This window comes from Buteo buteo, chromosome 3, assembly GCF_964188355.1.
Source record: "Buteo buteo chromosome 3, bButBut1.hap1.1, whole genome shotgun sequence".
NCBI classification, from domain to species: Eukaryota; Metazoa; Chordata; class Aves; order Accipitriformes; family Accipitridae; genus Buteo; species Buteo buteo.
Genome location: NC_134173.1, coordinates 42,714,454 through 42,726,128, shown reverse-complemented (window position 1 = coordinate 42,726,128; position 11,675 = coordinate 42,714,454). Strand labels below are relative to the sequence as shown.

The window sequence follows — 11,675 nt, the reverse complement described above, 5'->3', positions numbered from 1 at the left end:
GAATTGTCATCCGCGGTGATAGCCTTTCTTTCAATTAAGGCCTCGCAGTAAAGCGGAGTAATAGAGGCTTCTGTTTGTTTCCCTGGTTTACAGGTGCAGAAGTCCCAAACCAGTTCAGATGTTGCTGTTTCCTCAAGCTGCAGGTAAGGATTTGGTTGAAAGTCGCTATTTTTCTGCAAGCCTTTTATTCTTTTTTTTAAGTTCAGGTGATAGGTAAATATTTATTCTTGTTTTCCGTATTAAGCAGTTGAGTAAGTGCTGGAGCATCGCTTTTACGTGCGTGCAACCAAGCCTGTAAACCATGAGCACGTACCCTTTTTCGCTAAATTGTTTGACTTTATTAGATACTGGCTTTTCAAACTCATTGTAATATCATCCCTCTTTATGTGTAGATTGGTTTAGGTAATGAAATGTAAAATGAAGGATTTATGTTTAGAACTTGTGATAAAATCTCAGCTAAAATGTGAAAACTTCATAGCTGAAGTGACACTTAGGCTTAAGGATATTTATACCATTACCATGGGAAGAATTTTTAATGTAATTTTAATAGTCTTTAAAAGAGCCTAAGCATTTCTGTTAAACCGAAAAATTACTGGTTCAGATGCCTTGGAGGCACAGTAACCTGTGAAATTTCTACTGGGAGCAATTTCTTAGACTGAGTACATCAAATAACATTATCAACAGTTTTAGGTGTAAAGAAACGGAAGGATGGGGCACTTCAGTCATAAGCTTCCCCAACGTCAGCCAAGGGATATGTCATGGTGGTGATGGCCCTTTTATTTAAGGCCATTAAAAACACAAATCGGAAATACTCAGCTGCTTGTGTACTGTATAAACGTTTAATTTTTGCTTTGAATCAGAATTGCTCTCTTCTTATTTTGACTAAGCGACAGCTGCTGAGATACAGCAGAGTGCTAAGGCACACTAACGCCTATATGGATTCACTGTATGTTGGTCATATCCCTTTTCAATTGGGCACGCTTTATGTAATCCACAAAGCAAACAAGTGAGCAGACATAATAATGTTTTAATGCTGCATTTGTTTCAACGGAAACAGAGGAACAATTAAGTAGTTTGCCAGAGTAAACACATACATCAGGAATATCTCATTCCCTGTCAGTAGATGATAGGTTTCCACAATTGCTTCAAGTGTTTTATTTGGTTTGGAGGCCCATTATATTGCCACTGAGTGGTAAATCTTGAAAAAGCAGAGTGCTAATTTGTTGTTAAGAGCATATATGTCTTCATATATTGGTGAATCTGTCTTTGTATGTATCTGAAAAATACAAGGTGACGTGAATGTTTAAAGTACAGTACTTTGTATCTAAATTTTATTCTGTTAGAAGCTGCAAAAATAATTATGGTAGCTGCTCAGTCATGTGTGTGGGGCTGCAAAATAAGATTGGCACTAGACAAGATCAAGTTGGGAGAAGCTGTTCATTTTTTACTGAGTGTTTTTGGGATGTTGATTAATAGCGGGCTGCATCTCATAGAGGTAATTCCTCTGTAATCCGTGTTGAATATGTCACTAAAAGTAGTTGCATCTTGTTTTCAGGTCTATGGAAATGCAGGATCTAGCCAGCCCACATAGCCGACTAAGTGGTAGTAGTGAATCCCCCAGTGGTCCAAAACTCGATAACTCCCATATAAATAATAATTCCATGACACCCAATGGCACAGAAGGTGAGCCACCTTTTCTTTTAGTGTTTCATAGTTTGTTTTTTCTCCTTGTTGCATTGCTGTTCTTGCAGTCAGCAAGCTATACAGAGAAAACGGTTTACTATTTTAGGTGTTCCGTGTTTATGTAATATGGTGTCGAGAGACGATGTTCAATGTTTATCGGTAGTTACTATTATCAAGTTTCAGCAATAGCTTTCACTCCAGGTTTATGTTCCTTCCATGAAGTTTGAATGGACTGAGCAGGTAGTATCTGCAGAGCTTAAAAAAAAAATCCCCCAAACCTGAAAGGGTAGTTTAGCGATGAGAAAAAAGAATGAGGCGTTTACAGTTGTTGTACTACAAAACGCAATCTTTCAGTCTTTTTCACTATTTCGATATTTCTTTATGTTCTCACTTTTTGCAAGCTCCTAAGGCTATGAAAGTTTTGTCAAGTAGGCTAATAAAACAGAGTGTTGAAATTTCCTCAGGCTAGCTTGCTGCTCTGATGGAGTGGCCAAAATTCAAACAGGTGTAGTAATTCAATGGGGTAAACTGATACCTATTTTTCAAGAAGCAGTCAGGCAGTTGATAAGTTATGTTTGTTCTCAGTAGAATACTAACAGCAGAACAACCTAACAGCTTTGCCAGTAATAGCATACATATATAATACATATAATAATAGATACAATGAAACACAGAAGGGTTTATAGAATAAGCAGCGAAAAATACTCTTTCCTGTAACATTTCTATGGCAATAGTAGGAAAGATCATACACAACGTTTGGCTTGCTATGTGAACAGAGATCTTAATGCATTACCAGAAAAGAGAGTCACGCAGCTTCAATATTACTGTTCAGTATAAACGTATAGTTAAACAACTGTTGTAGCAAAGATACGCCTTTTTTTCTAAAGAACTGGGTCATATTAGTGCTGTCAGACTGTTTAGGATTATGGACATGCATTGCATTCTTCCAGGAAAGGCACATGTCAATCAAACAGATGTCGTTCCCCCCTCGATTCCCCAAACATCTCTGTTATTCATTCTAATTGGAGTCCTCTGTAGTGGGGAGGGTTTATGGGTTATCAGATTAACAGGCATTTGTGCCAGAGTTGTGTATAATTTACTTTTGCTATTGCTGTAAAAGTATGGTTGCAATCAAATTTTAAGCCCTTTGGAAAAAAAAGAAAAAGTAGCTTTTTAAAGAAAAAATGAAGTGCTTAATGTGTTAATGTAGTTTAAGCAGAAAAATATTTCATGTCCACAGATGAGTCCTCTTCCTTTTAAATGCCCCAGTATATTACTGCATTTTTATATCATATTACCAGGTATATACCAGTTTTGGTACAGGATAAAACTGCTCGACCCTTTCAAATAGCTCATGAAAGCCTTTGCTGTAAACTTCATCAGCTCTTGTACCTTCTGTGTAACTTGGAAGGTTCTTTAGTAGCACAAAAATAGGGAGTGTTCCTTGAAACACTGAAAGACAGTTACCATCTGGCTCAACTTTTTGTTCTAAGTAGTTGCTGTGTGCAGGCATACACTCTGAAAAATGGAGTGCTTAATATTACTTTGTTGGGAAATGAGCTATATATTGTATCTATTCATGCACTGACCTCAGGTAGCGAATAATTTTGGCAATAATATCCCAACTTCTTAGGTAGGTATCAGACCTTATTGAAGAAAGTAAATTAAACCACAGTAACTTATTTATCTGACACTAGAGTTCTAAAGTTCAGGCTTATTAATTTGGGGTGAATTCTACCCAGAAAGCTATGACTTGCAGTACATGTTTACCTTCTGAGATGAAGCCAAACGGTTTTCTTGTGTTTGCAATTTTCCCTCAGGTGACATGACCCTCCTCAGCACTGCAGACTGGTTGCTAAGCCCTAGCGCACAGACCCCCGCAGGTTTGGGTGGCTGCGGTGGGCGCAGCAGGCGTGGGCACTCAGCATGCGTTTTAGATGTTGTCCAGAAAGCGTCCCGAGAAATAGCTTGTGCTTGGCAATTCTGGCCTAAATTTTCTAAATTGAAAATTCCTGTCTCTGATTGCTCTTAAGTGACAAATAAGGAAAAGCTTGTGAAAGAAACATAATTGAATAATTTATTTCTGAATCAGATGTGTGTCGAGAGACCAAATTTGTGAGTGAAGCAGATGCCTAAGAATCTGAAGGTGGAATTTTTACTGTTAATCTGTTTTATCTTGAGAAAATGTTTGGTTTGGGTTCCTTGAGCTGCTAAACAGGCTTAAGAAAAAATTGAGTGAATGAAGCAAGGGTTTCATATTTTTTTTTAATGAAGGGTGAAGTAAAATTATTTTTTCTGAGATTCTTGAAGCAGAATCCTGCTGAGACAAAAGTGGCAGATTGTAAGGATGCAGTCATAAGGGCTTGCCAAACACCTTTCTTAAAATGCTGCAGTGTGGTTTGCTTGTTGCACGTGGAGTGGAGGTGTGGGTTGCTGAACCTTCACATGTTAAATATAATGCTTGAAACCAGCTTCTAATCTACTACGCACCCATTCTCACTAACATGAAAGAGCCCTCCTTTTCTGGCATAAGGGGCCTTCATGGGAACGAGAAAAAGGGCCTCTAGGTATTTGCATGTTATAAATAACTTGTAAAGATATGTTAAATTTGATTTGACTATGGCTGTGATTTCGGCAGGTTTCCATACCCTGAGGTGCAGGATATGTTCACTAGATGAGGGGGAGGAAAAAAAAAAGAAGAAGAAGAAAAAAAAAACACGTCCCAAAGTGAAATGGCTCTGTTTCAAACAAATGTTTGTTAATTCCTCTAAGGCGCATTTTCAGACATGTCTCTTACTGATGTTGTTCTACAAGAGGATGTGGTTGAAAGATAGCTCACTGTTACTAACTAATATTTTTAGCTTCACACTTAGTGGTAAATTTTCAAAGCACTGTATGGGTATTTAGTTGTGTGATTGAGTCTGAGTTTAATCTCTGCATGCAGCTTTGATATAATAACTCTTTGTGCGCTTAATTTCACTTTGGTGGAGCAAAATTACTGTAGCGCCGAACTGACCAGGTAATGCTGGTGAGGACTGCAGCTGAAGAAATACAGGGAGTTTTGGGTGACTGCTATTTATTTCCTTCTAGCTAAACATTTTTAAACGAGTCAGATTTACTACTTTGTGTTTCAGATAGCAATTCCTCTATGGGATTCTTTTAGAGCATCATGATTTCTGTAGAACAAACACTATCCTTTTAAGTTTGCAGCAGATCATAAGACAGTCTTCATAGCTCTGGATGTACATGTGGTGAGAGGAAAAGTAGCATTTCCTTAACACCTTGATTAAAAAAAAAATCATAGCTAATAAGAATTAATTACTTTGCTGGTGTTTGGGTTTTTTCTTCCTCTTCTCTGGGCCAGGCAGTATGGTCTTCAAACCAGTGATGGGGAAGTAACAAGGAAATTACAGACTTTGACCAGCCAGAAATTTCCCAGGATCAAATGCAGAGGGGTAACACTAAAATGTCTGGCTAAAGGCACTCAGAAAAATCAGTCCTGACACACCAAGGTGGTACTGATGATATAAATACTGCAGCATTTGAGTTTTCCATGTTCTCTTTAAGTGTTTTTCCACAAAATACCCTCCGTTGTAGGGAACAGCAGACACTGGACACCATTAAAAATTTGGCCCTGTATAAGGTGCCTAAGAAAATCTGTTAAAAAAACCAACCATAATTGCAGTAGGGATCAAAATGTTCATAGTCGTGCTTTATCTCTAATCTTCTTTTGTCAGCGAATTGCTGTGGTGGGTTGATACTGAAGGAGTTAAAGAAACAATAACAACAGAAGCTAATAAAATTGCCATTCATTAAGTTTTATCAAACAGCTAGTGGCTATTCCAACGACAGTGCCCACATTGGTAGATATACTTTAGAGGGGAAAGGCTGCAAGTAATCAATAAATTTGAAAGGAGTAGCAGAGCTGTTTTCCATAGCGGACAACTGCGTCCAGTTTCTGCCTACAGGGATCTGTACTTTTATCTAAAGAATGTATATCAGTTCTGACGAATGACACAGAGTGAGAAACAGAAGCCTGTGGCCGATCATGATGATGTTTAATGCAACTGGAATGGAAAAGTGTAGATGAAGATTGGGAGAAGGAGCTGTGGTTTTCCAAGCAACTACACTTCATTCACATTCAGAGCATGGTGCTGCTTCTGCCCTCATTTTTGAGTGTTCAGAAGGAAGAAGAGAAGGCATTTTCATATCAAGCGGGAAGGGAAGATGGATAACAAATTGAAGATCAGATTTTCAAAGACACATAGGAAGGGAGGCTTCAAAGAGAGTTGGACATCAAAATTCCTTTGGAAAAAAACGGTTCTCACTCTTTAAGTACCTGCTGCAACATGAGAATGAGATCCCACACAAAGGCAGTCAAAGCTCCCCACTACGTGACTATCTGATGGGTAGCCATTAAAAAGGTTGTTTTAAGTCTGGTGAACGTAAATCCATCTTCACGGTTTCAAAAGGCAGCGCTGTGTAGTATGTTTGCTGTTGATTTGCAATATTATAGAATGGAGAAAAAAAATGTTTTCAGTATTTTCTGAAGTAATTGTGGAGTAAGATGTTGAAATCCATAGAGAGGGTATGAGCTAGTCGTTGTTATGGCACGTGTTGTAGATTTCTGTAAGTAAATTATACGTTGAGTATTCGTTGGAATTCTAACAGTACTTTGTAGGACTCAACATAGTCTTTCAGTATTGCAATCAAGCCTGCACATTGGCAGTGAATGATTTTATTAACAGTAAATAATTTTGTGTAAGTTATTTATAATTTTTAATAGTTATTCAGAATTTTGTGTACTTTGGGATGCAAAGTTGTGGTAGGCGGTGGCAATCAGACAAAATGGTCTTCCTTTGGGAGATGCTTGGGTTCTGGTACCTTTTGATTGCTCATTTCTGGAGTTTCTGCCAATTATGTATGCTGAAGTTTCTAGACTTGTGTTTGTGATGCAGAGCTTAATGATATGAAACTTGGAATTGATGCAGGGATAACTCCATATTTAGACATCCTGAAATAATAGCGCAGTAAAGGTAAATCTAATCTTTGCATTTCAGTAGGGTGTTAATATCAAGAACTATAGATGCTAACTTCTTTACTCAGCCCCAGAAGAGCGCAAGCGGACAGTTGTGTGGCCAGAGGCAAAGACTGCAGTGGTTCCAGGCCCCAGACTGGCAAAAGCAACCTAGGGGTCCATAGGGGCTAGTAATAATCTTCAACCTGCTGCCACTTCTGGAGGATAAAAATCAGATACACATCACTGCCCATTTATGTGAAGGCAAGGGGCTGACTTGGACTGTCTTTTCTTCCCTGCTTTTTACCTCCTTCTTCTTGCTGTATTACATTGGCTTCCTTCCAGATGCTTTGTCTTATCTGTGCTTTTATTCTCCTGCTTCCCCAAGAGTCCTTCCGTCTGTTCTGAGCACATGTAGCATAATGCTCTATTATTCCTCTTTCATAGTTTTTTGGCCAGTGAAATAACTTGTCTACTCCTCTGTTGGCTCAGTCCAGCAACTCCTGTTGCAAGGTCTTGAGGAGGAGACTGGATAATAAATATTTATGTATTTATTGTCTTTTCTGTATGTATGTGCATCTGTTTGTGAAAGCTTCACCATTTTGTTTTCCCCCATAACATTGTCTTGAAAGGATGGACCTCGTTTAAGTGAAAAGTTAATAGCAACGCTGGTTCCCACGGACATTTCAGGGAAAGAAAATACTCCAAATGACAAATGATTTAAAAAAAAAAAGAAAAAAGAACATAACATCTTGGAAGCACCATTATTTTAATATCATTTATTGTTGCAAGCTTCTCATAAACATGTTTGCAACACATGCTGTTCCAGACTGTGGGTGGAGCGTGGTGGTGTGAGAGCACCCTCTGCATGTGTCTGAGCCTCACAGTGGCTTTGCACAGGCTGCGGGACATCAAGAACCTGTGAAGATACTCACTGCTTCACTGTAAACTGTAACTGCAACGCATCGTGCTAGGTGCGGTGTCTCTCCAGTGGGACCAGCCTGTTATGCGTGATCTGCATGTGTGCAACTGCATGATTGCGCAGCATAAGACAGAAGTATCCTACGCCTGGCCAGTAATACAGATGAGAAGGAAATCCAGACCCTGCTGTTGCTGTGCACCAGCAGAAGCTCCAGGGAACAGGAGTAGAACATCTTAGTCTAAGATCGCACCTTAATAGACAATAGGGTGATATACGAAGAGCCTTAGCATAGCAACTTCAGAGGCTTGTGACTTGATGATTTAGCACTTGCATTTGCATCTTGTAATCTTCTGAGGGGTTTTGCTTATCACAGGTAGATAAAAAAGCATGAAACTTGGTTACAGTTCAGGGTTAGCCGTGCCATCTGACCCCTGGTCAGTGAGAGAAGTACCTGTGCGCCTGGTTTGATGAGACAAGCTGGGGAGTTTGCTGCTGCTGCTGCTGGGTGGAGCGGAATGCAAGCTGGTGCTAGCCCTCTTTGTCCAGGTGAATTTCGCTTTAAATCTGGCAGTCCTGGAGTTCAGGCCCTGGCTAAAAATAGGGGATATTATTTCCCACTTATGAAAGGTCCCACCCGCTTTGTCATTCTGCTGCTGTCTTCGTGTCTCAGTCTGGCATCTAAATGGCAGAGCGGGCTTGACTTCTCCATGATGCTCTCTGTTCACTTGAAGCCCTCCGTGTTCCCAGAAGGTAGCTGAAGGCAACCTTTGCCATTAATGGCTGGGACTGTGACATTACGTGGTCATTCTGTCTGGCTTTGGTTAAAGAGTACGGATATTTTACATGGAGGATGTTTGTACTGTTACACATGTGCAGGGGAGTTGCCACAGTCAGATTCCCAATCTAGGAGTTAAGAAGGCAAAAAAAAAAAAAGGAAATAGGCCATAACACCTCTAAAAAGGATTGTTTCTGGATATATGCTGCCTCCATTTGGACAGGAGAGACACAATCATTCAGTATAAATTGCCAAGTGAGTGTGAAGGGGTAAGAACCTTAGTTTGACTCAGATATTCTCATCTCCTAACTGCAGTGAATGAGACTATTTTAAGCCATGACTGTACTTGTCAGATGAATATCCAGGTTAAATCTTGATTAGCAGCTGCAAATACTATCAAAACTTGTCTCCACCCAGATGGCTTTGAATTTTCTTTCTGATTTTGCTTTGTAGTGGTGACGCCATTCCTTTGTAAATTTAAGGGGTTTACTGCTAGATGAGCAGGTGCAATGATGTTAAAGCTCTTTCAGTTGTAATGCATAACGTAAGAGGAAGATGAAGGTCGTGGGGGAACTGTGCATGCAGTGAAAGCTAGGTGTTAGCTGCAGCCCAAATACTGCAGAAGTTTTGAAGCCTCCTCACATCAGAGGAGGGGAGAGCAGGAAACAGTCTGGGCTTGAACTAGAATGTGCTGCTTTGAGCAGGGACTTTCTTTGAAAACGAAACATAAATTTAGGCTGGAAATTACCTTGTAGCAATTACCTTCTGGTAATTTCCAGACAATGAGATTCAGGAAGAGTCCTCTGCCTTCAGAAGCAGTTGCAAGTAAGTTTATCTGGTTTCACGGTCAGGAGCTGATGATTTGATAGTCTGTGATAAAAAGAGAAAATAATGTCCTGGATAGGAATTAGTACAATTGAGTAACCTGTTTATAAGTAACCTGTAAGCTTTAGTAACCTGTTTATAATTGCAAGATTCTTCAGTACAAACAGAGGAGAGTTTGAATAAAGTAATGGAAAATAACATCAGCTTAGAGATTCAAGGTAGAATTTTTGTCCCGTTGTTAGTGACAATTATCTTTGAGCTTTCAGATGAGCTTTGGGCTTCTAGTGGGTACAGAAGGAGGATGGTATCAAGCAAAACAGTGTATGAATAGTAATGGATATATAAATGCTTAATCAAGATATCTACCTGGTGTTTGGCTGCTAACATTATTTGAAGATGTCACCTTGAGACAAACCAAAATAGGGCTAGAAATTGTATCTATATGTATGTCTATAAACAAACAAAAAGCCTCGCTTACTTTGTTGAGACTCTTTATGCCCCATGAACGCTGAGAGCTGTCAGCCAGGAATGCATACTTTAAATCCATACTTAAAACAGCTAGCATCTCATTCCTCAGCACTCTTTACTGCTACATATACCAGTGACTGCATGACAAGCTGTGAACTCAGAAAGTTGTTACTTGGCCAATCAACCACATGAACTTGTGGGTTCTGAAGTTCTCTCTCTGAGTGGAGTTCAGAAACTGCCATGTAAGTAATTTTTAACCACCTTTTATAATATGGCTGACAAAACAGGGCACGTTGCACTTGCAAGCTCTGAGTATCTTAAGAAGAAGTACCTTGACAATCGATATAATGTCACATCAGCAGTTAGGCTATCTCAGAATTTTTGTGCTTTTTATTTAGAGCTAGTATGTGGGTTATTCCTATTTTTTTCTAGTAATCTGTTGCATTTTCTTACGCAGTTTCTTTTTAAATCTTGTTTTTAGAATCTCATAAATGACTAGAAAAGAAAAATAAGGAGGAAAACTATCTCTGTTGACATAGCTTCTTAAGCTCCTTGTTATATAAACCAAATCTATATCAGTAATTCTAAATAACTGTTGAATTTTTGCAGAGTAGGAATATGTTAGATTTCTTCTTTAACTTCTTATTGATAATCTGTTTTATTACAGGAGTGATTTTGCCAGCACTAAAACTTAGTAGCACATTGCAAAATCAGAGCCTGTCTCTATAATGCAAGTCTGATAATTCTGCACCTCTGTAAAGGTCTGTTTTGATGAAGAAGCAGCAGAAATGGGAACTCTCCCGTTTCACTTTCTGTGGTCTCTGCCACGAGCATGCTGTTAACAGTTACAGGCAAGCTTGCACCATGTTCTGTGTAGATGTGGCAACATTCCCACTCATTGCCCAGTGTCATCCTGTGAAAGGTTAAGACACGTTGCAGAAACATTAATTGTCGTGGAAAATGCAGAGAGCTGAAATCCAGAGCATGCTTAAGGAGCATGCGTCAGGGCCAGTTCCGTGCCGGTCCAAAGCCTTGCTTCCTTGGACGGCTCCATACGTCTCTCGTGATAGACACAGATTACTGATGTGCTACTGTGATAGACTGGCAGACTTGTAACCTTAGGCAATGCCTTTGCAACTCTCTTTCCCTGTGATTCTGGGGTGAAATATGCTCCATTGCAGGTCAGTTTTTGCCTTGGGCAAATGAGAAACCTTCCTTTGCAGTGAGAATACACATGGTAAATATTTCCAATGGGTAAAACCATGGCTGTTCTCAGTTTATTTCTTTGTATAGCAAGCTTTGATTATCTTGAAAGATGTTTAGGCTCAGATAGAAGGAAATAGGCAGTCATCTTCTGGCATTTTGATTAAAATGCTTGGGGAATGGAGGGCTTTTGTGTTCCTATCCATCTTTATTAAATTCCCAACTAGCTACGGTGCAAAGGTCCATTAAGGTCATAGTTGTTCCTAAAGACGGCATGATAGGGCTTATTTCTTATCAGCCTACTAATGGGTATCCAGATCAGGAATAATGTGGACAGCCTTTCTTATCCTGTTTTTCATTTATTCAGGAAATAAAACAGCTGAGAGAGTAGACATAAGGAACAGTTGTTATGAAAAATTTGTGAGCACCTCTGTCAGCAGCTAGAACTCATTTCCATGAAGAAGGCACTGCATTGTATTTCATGTATGTTATCCCGTATCTTCAAAAGTAGTATGTCTAGTAAACAGCATTCAGTTACAAATATTGTTGCACGGAAGTATTGCTCATGAGTCGTAGAGACAGAAATTCCATTTTGATGAAGTTTTCCCCCAAATGGTATCTGAGATCCAGATAGGTGCAAAGGCACATGAAGTAGGCTTTTAAACCAATGGCAAAAGAGGCATTTACATCCACTTGGAAAGAAATTATCCTAAAAACCTTTATCAAAACCAAATGATGCTGTACATCTCTATATTGTATGAGCTGGCTCAGCATAGTCCTTG

At 39.3% G+C, this 11,675-nt stretch overlaps 1 protein-coding gene across 15 annotated transcripts in view; it reads left to right on the top strand.

Annotated features, from left to right (window-relative positions):
* EYA1 (EYA transcriptional coactivator and phosphatase 1) overlaps positions 1–11,675 on the top strand; it is a 166,551-nt gene that overhangs the window by 80,887 nt on the left and 73,989 nt on the right. For 9 of the 15 annotated variants that reach the window (XR_012649824.1, XR_012649822.1, XR_012649823.1 and 6 more), the window contains 3 exons: positions 94–143; positions 1,556–1,683; positions 3,504–3,566. Coding sequence is in view for 1 of the 15 variants with exons in the window: in XM_075023440.1 (XP_074879541.1) it covers positions 94–143; positions 1,556–1,683; positions 3,504–3,566 (241 nt within the window). In the remaining 14 variants the exon portion in view is untranslated. The remainder of the gene's footprint in view (positions 1–93; positions 144–1,555; positions 1,684–3,503; positions 3,567–11,675) is intronic. The other 6 variants (XR_012649828.1, XR_012649827.1, XR_012649826.1 and 3 more) reach the window with 1 other exon arrangement.